The 6,553-nt window shown below is 43.7% G+C and overlaps 1 protein-coding gene across 1 annotated transcript; it reads right to left on the bottom strand.

Annotated features, from left to right (window-relative positions):
- Window positions 1–2,094: 2,094 nt before the first annotated feature.
- LOC124676749 (protein PHLOEM PROTEIN 2-LIKE A10-like) lies at window positions 2,095–3,453 on the bottom strand. Its single transcript, XM_047212781.1, has one exon. The coding sequence runs from the start codon at window positions 3,411–3,413 to the stop codon at window positions 2,337–2,339; it is 1,077 nt and encodes a 358-aa protein (XP_047068737.1). The 5' UTR covers window positions 3,414–3,453; the 3' UTR covers window positions 2,095–2,336.
- Window positions 3,454–6,553: the final 3,100 nt, after the last annotated feature.

The raw sequence follows: 6,553 nt of genomic DNA on the forward strand, positions 1-6,553 counted from the left end.
CTCCTTACTTTATCAATTAAAGCTTGAAAGTCTTCCTTTCTTGCCTTTCTCAAGTGTAGGGCAAACCCAAGTACTTGACAGGAAATTCTGCAACTTGACAATTCAATATTGTGCTGAGATTTTCCGCTGATCCATCTCTAGAAAAAATAGGTAAAATCATACTCTTGGCCATATTGCATCTCAAACCGGATGCTCCCCCAAAAATGTCTATTATGGCCTTTGACATCTCTGCTTCGACCCTTGAGGTTTTGAGAAATACAATGACATCATCTGCATAAATAGATAGGCGTTCTGGTATAGGATGACTTGCTGGGAATGGTGCTAGAATTCCCATAGTTTCTGCTTTATCAAAGAGGAGACTGAGAGCATCCATAGCGATGATGAAGAGCATTGGTGAGAGAACATCTCCTTGACGCAGCCCTCTCGCATGCCAAAACCATATTCTCACAAAAAAAAGGAACATAACACTGACCAGCAAAATTATCAGCATATAGGCAAAGCGAAATTACCAGAAAATTTCTTCAACTGTATGCAGGGTTAGATTGTTACACAACAAATAAGTCTACCAATTACCGAAGTAGCTCTTTCTGCTGCTCCTGATACTCACTGATCAAGACTCACTGATCAGAGAAGCACATATCAGAAAAGCACAGATCACATATGGGGTGTGCAGGTATAGAATATGCAACCTGATTCATACAGGGTTAGATACAAACAAAATTCAAGTCAAGCAATGTTTTATTAAGAAAAGGATGCTGGCAGTAGACAATTCTTGCACATGCAAGTGAAGAACCTGAGGTTCTGGAGCATTGTTACCTGTAGGCACTAGCTGCTTGTCGATTCCGTACAAACTACATATTGGTGTTCTAGAAAGGACTAAAGATTGACACGTGAGGGAGGAAAAAGGAGAGAAGTGAGATACGCAAGTGCGTGAGAAAATTTCAGACCTGGGCCTGAGAAAAATTCAGAAGCCATCCAAAATTGACATGGAGATGCCGATGTACATTTCCAAGCTTCACTAACCTGCAGTCAATGAGATTTTTCATAGCATCTACAGTATTTCAGAGTGAGGTTTAATGCTATATGTATCCATGCCAACAATACAAGATTCAGCACAAGGCTCTAACTTGTAAGTGAATAAGCTCACTTTAATCTTTACTATTACCAACAGAGATAGAAAATGAACAAATTTCAAGTTTGTGATCCCCAAAGGTTTTCTGGATTCAACTTCATGATGAGAAACTTGTAATAAGAATCAAATCCCTTACAGAACTTCCAAACAAGGATCATCACTGGTAACAGAATATGAAGTTATGAACAGATACCATGAATCAGCAAATAATTTCCCTGTACAGCAATTATAAACCGCCCGCCTGGTATGAACAGAGGAAGTTTCAGAAGGTGTATTGACAACCCGGTAAGCACAAAATGCAGTTCATACAAGTGAGAGCACGGTGAAACAGAAGCAAATAAGGGTTATTCTGAATGTTCTTGCAGACAAGTAAGCTGAACAATACATACAGATAAAACAGATCTAGCCTAAGAAATTTACTGATATACTCCCTCAGTTCGAATTATAAGATGTTTTGGGCATTTCAATGTAGACTACATAGCGACTGAAATGAGTTAACAGACACAGCAAAATGCGTCTAGATACATACAAATTCAGAAAAAGCTAGAACAACTTAATATTCAGAACGGGCTGAATCATGTGGGTCTACCTAAACAACCAAAATCTCCACAGTTTCCATTGAACACCTGAATAATATGCTGTTCTGAAACAATTAGTAGCCAAAACCACATATTTTCACAAAAAAAGGAAACGTAAATCTGAACATATAGGCAAAGCGAAATTAAGAGAGAATTTCTTCAACTGTATGCAGGGTTAGATTGTTACACAACAAATAAGTCTAGCAATTACCGAAGTAGCTCTTTCTGTTGCTCCTCTCCATTTCCGAAGCTACAATTTCAGCATATTCTATACTCTATTTGCTGTACATAAATATAGAAACTGCTTGCCAAGAGATGAAATCAGGGGCCCTTGTTAAACATCATATACAACAATACAGTAACCAAAACCATATTCTCACCAAAAAAAAAGGAAACATAACACTGACCAGCAAAATTATCAGCATATAGGCAAAGCGAAATTACCAGGAAATTTTTCTTCAACTGTATGCAGGGTTAGATTGTTACACAACAAATAAGTCTACCAATTACCGCAGTATCTCTTTCTGTTGCTCCTCTCCATTTCCGAAGTTACAATTTCAGCATATTCTATACTCTATTTGCTGTACATAAATATACAAACTGCTTGCCAAGAGATGGAAGCAGGCTTAAGCTGGTGAAAGGAGCCATGTACCGTTCAACACATACAGGCACAATACAATGCAGATGGCAGCGATAACCATGGACCTTTCGCTCATAGACCTCAGAGCACAGAGCCCAGCCCTTACAGTTGCATCAGCACCAGCCTTTGCGCCATCGTGCAGTCTCCACAACACAAACTCGAGGAAGGACCGCACCGCCTCGAACGTCGCCCTGCCCGTCAGATCCAGCGCAAGTTTCCGGTTGCTCGGAACAGCAAGCGCACCGGAGACCGTCTCTGTCCATCCTTCCCTACTCCCACCATTGCCACTTGAACTGCTGCTGCCATTGGCATTTCCAGTGGTATTGGAGAGTACGCCGTGGGAGGTCTTCACCAGCGTCTCGATGGAAGCGCTGCAGAGTGCAACGAGAAGCTCTTGTAGCCTGGCGTCGTAGGCGGGGTTTGTGGCGGCGGCGCAGATCTGGTCGTAGGTGTTGATGTGGATTGTCTTGTCTATGAAGACGCCCACGGCGGTGGCCGTGAAGACCTCGACCCAGCTACGGATCGCCCTCCGGCAACTCCCCCTGGTGGCCACGTCGACCCAGCTCGCCGGCGATGAATCCGAAGGATCGGCTGGGAGCGAGTAGAAGGCGAGCACGAGGTCGCGCCCGAAGCTGCCCGCCACGGCTGACACGAGCCGCTCGCCTTCTGGGGAGAAGAGCTTCTCGACCAGACGGTCGGAAAGCGGCACCTCGGCCCCGGACGCTGGGCCGGCGGCGGAGTTGTAGCCGTGGAGCACGCCGGCGGTGAGCGCGCCGGAGAGCGCGGAGGCGGAGGCGGACGCCTCGGGGGATGACGCGAGCTTGGAGAGCTGCGTGAGCGTGGGGGGTAGCACGTCGGAGTCGGATCGGAGGAAAGCGGCGAGGTCTGCGGCGACGGCGGCTACGGCGTCGGCAAGGGACGAGAGAGCTGAGGTGAGGCGGGAGATGCGGCGGCGTCGGGCCGCGACGGACGGGTGGTGGTATATGAGGTAGGCGGCAGCGGCAGCGCCGGCGCAGAGGATCCAGCGGCGGCGGCGATGGGAGAAGACGAGGACGCGGTCCATAGGGAGCAGAGTCGGGGTTCGGATGGGGAATTCGCGGCGAGCAATGGTGGCCGACTGGTCGCCGTCGGAACTCTGGAGTCTGGACTAGGTGGCGTCTGAAGTGGAATTGGACCGTTTTTGAGTGACATTACCAGTCCAGTGAGACCCATTTGTAACTTACAATATAATTCTGGCCCATTTGTATTTACAGGGTGTTACCGTTCGCCGTGAAAATACGCAAATCCTATATCCCGACCAGGTCAGCGCATACCGCGCGCCGCACACCCCCGCGCGCGGTATGGGCCGGCCCAGTCTGGCGCAGCCTCTTTAGTTTTCTGTTTTCTTTGTTTTTTAATTCCTGTTTTTATTTTTTCTTTTCCTTTTTGTTTCCTTTTCTTTTAAGATGCAAAAATATTAGGATTCGAAAAATGTTACGATTTCAAAAAAACTCATTTTCAAAAATTGTTTAAATTTAATTTCTGAAAAATGTTCAGATTTTACAAATTCAAATTTCATAAATATTTTGTTAAAATTGTTGAACCCCAAAAATGTTCAAATTTTGAAAAGTTTCGTTTTTTCGACAAATGCTCATTTTTCAAAAACTGTTCAATTTTTGAAAATTGTTCAATCGCCGAAAATGTTCAATCTAAAAAACAGTTCAAATTTTGGAAAAATTCGAAATTATGAAAAATGTTCATTTCTAAAAAAAATCAATCTTAAAAAATGTTCAATCTAAAAGATGTTCAGAGTTTTTTAAAAAATCGAATTTTTGAAAAATGTTCATTTTTCGAAAATTGTTCAATCACTAAAAATGTTCAATCTCAAAAACCGTTCAAACTTTGAAAAAAAATAAAACCTGAGACATGTTCATTTCGTAAATGTTCAAATTTTGGATTTTTTATAAATGTCCAGATTCTTGAAAATTTTGCTTTCTAGAAAATGTTCAGATTTTCAAAACAAAAAAAAAACAAAATAAAAGCAACAAAAATGAAAAAGAAAAAAAATACGAGAACATAGGAACTAGGTCGGCCTAACATGCTGACCTGGGGGCAGTGCGGCGGGTCGTACGCGCCGACCAGGTCGGCATATAGGACCTCCCGTGAAAATAAGCAACTCCTATTTGTATATGAGGTGCTGGCCGTTTTGTTCTTCCTTTTATTTTTTCCAGTTTCAGTTTCTTTATTTTTTTCCTTTTTCTTAAGATTTAAAATATTAAATTTGGAAAATGTGCAGATTTAAAAAGATGTTAAATTTAAATAATATTTAAATTTTTAAAAAAATATGCAGTTTTAAAATAGTTTAAAAAAATGAAAAATGTTTAATCTTAAAAATACTGAAGTTAGAAAAATATTTAAATTTGAAAACGTTCAGATTTTGAAAAATGTTCAAATTTGAAAATATTCATATCCAAAAAAATGTTCAACTTAAAAAATTGTGCAAATTCAAAAAATATTCAAATTTGGAAATATTCAAATTCAAGAATTGTTTAGATTAATAAATTCTTAAGATTTAAAATTCAAATATTGTTCAAATTAACTACACATGGGGCTTTAGCAGATGGTTTGCGGGTCGGCGACGTGCGTACAAGGCTCGGAGTAGCCTGAAGTGCGTCGTGGAGGATCATGTACCAAAAGGCGTCAAGTAGTGCACGATGGAGTTCGGGCTAATATGACGCGAGAGGGAGCATGGTTGCGGTCAAACATGTTCGGCTCGGGTTGGACTCGGACGAGTCTAACGGATACGTAAGACGATAAAGATCAGGCGACTAGGAGTGTGATGGCTGATGGTGTCCGAATTTGTGGCGTGGAAACACGTGGCGCATGCCTCGAGAGATGCGTGGTTCGGCATCACAATGGTGCGGAGTTGATTCAACACGGTGCACACATGGGAGTTTGAGGCCGACATGGCCCGGGGATGGATTGATCATCCATGGGGTTATGTTGAAGGTGGAGCTGGAGTCTAATGGAAGATTCCACTCGGATAATGGAGGGATACGGCGTAAGCATGCCGAGAGTCCAAGCCTATTTCAACGGGAAGCAAGAGGCACGTTGTTCAGACTGGAGCTCAAGGTTCGAGAGTTGTGTGGAACTCGGCATCGATGGGCTTGAGCTGGTGTGGGTACGCGTCCCGGGAGATCTTGGCAGAGATTGCGGATGCTCGGCGCGGTGATAACGGCGAGGCGTGCGGTAAGCATGGGACACATCGACGGGATGGGGCACTGGTAGTTAGACATGTGGTCTGACATGTATGCAGGGTGCTGAATTAGTGTTGGCGACTATGTCTATCGGGATTGACGTCAAGTGATGGACAAGAGTCGGACATGGTGAATCTAAGAAAGTGTTTTGAAAATTCTGAAATGTCAAAAGTACATGGCCGTATATTCTGCGATGTTCAATGCACATGGAAAAGTGCAGCTGACGATGTAGAAGGAGGCGGAGTGTTGTAGATGTGGGACATGTAGAAGACTATCTGAAAAAATGAGGCAAATGTGAATTTTGATTCAAGGTGACACAAGGGCTACGCTGAAATTTCTTCAAGTTTGAAGAACTTTCGTGCACATCATTGGTCGGTGTGTGATGGTGTCTAACCTGAAGAAGGAACTACACAGTGTTGTCACATGGAGTCTGGGAGTAGCAGCGAAGATCGTTGGAAGACAACTCAAGTCTGGAGTACATGGAGGGTTGACACTTGGATAAACTCGAGGTGGTGGAGAATATTCGTCAAGGTGGAGTTTGTTGAGTTGTGTAGACTACGTGTTGGGTTACGTTAGAACTCTGAGTTGTAATAGGTGTGAATATGTTACGTGTATTGTTCGAATCGGACTCTAGTAGCCTCGGCCTTCCCATATAATGTGATAACGTGAGGGGCACCACATGTTGTAATCCATCATGACTTGATAGCGAGCAGGAGTGCAAGGGAGTCGACGGATTGTGCCGAGATGATCGGTGTTGCGCTATCAATGGGGAGGAGCGCATGTAGGCATGCCCGAGTAGCCAAGTTGCCGAACTGCGTTAATAAATTTTGGTGTTATCATCATGTGTGATTGCATAGTTCCTAGGTAGATCAATTATGCGCATAGGACACTAATATAGGGCGTGTTTGGTAGCCTGCATGGATTTCCTGGCTCACTGCGCCAGCGAGATGGGCCTCCTCGCGCGTCG

The sequence above is a fragment of the Lolium rigidum genome, chromosome 7 (assembly GCF_022539505.1).
Source record: "Lolium rigidum isolate FL_2022 chromosome 7, APGP_CSIRO_Lrig_0.1, whole genome shotgun sequence".
Lineage (NCBI taxonomy): Eukaryota > Viridiplantae > Streptophyta > Magnoliopsida > Poales > Poaceae > Lolium > Lolium rigidum.

Coding starts and splice junctions, on each gene's coding strand:
- LOC124676749 (XM_047212781.1), bottom strand. CDS start 3,413: ATGGACCGCGTCCTCGTCTTCTCCCATCGCCGCCGCCGCTGGATCCTC.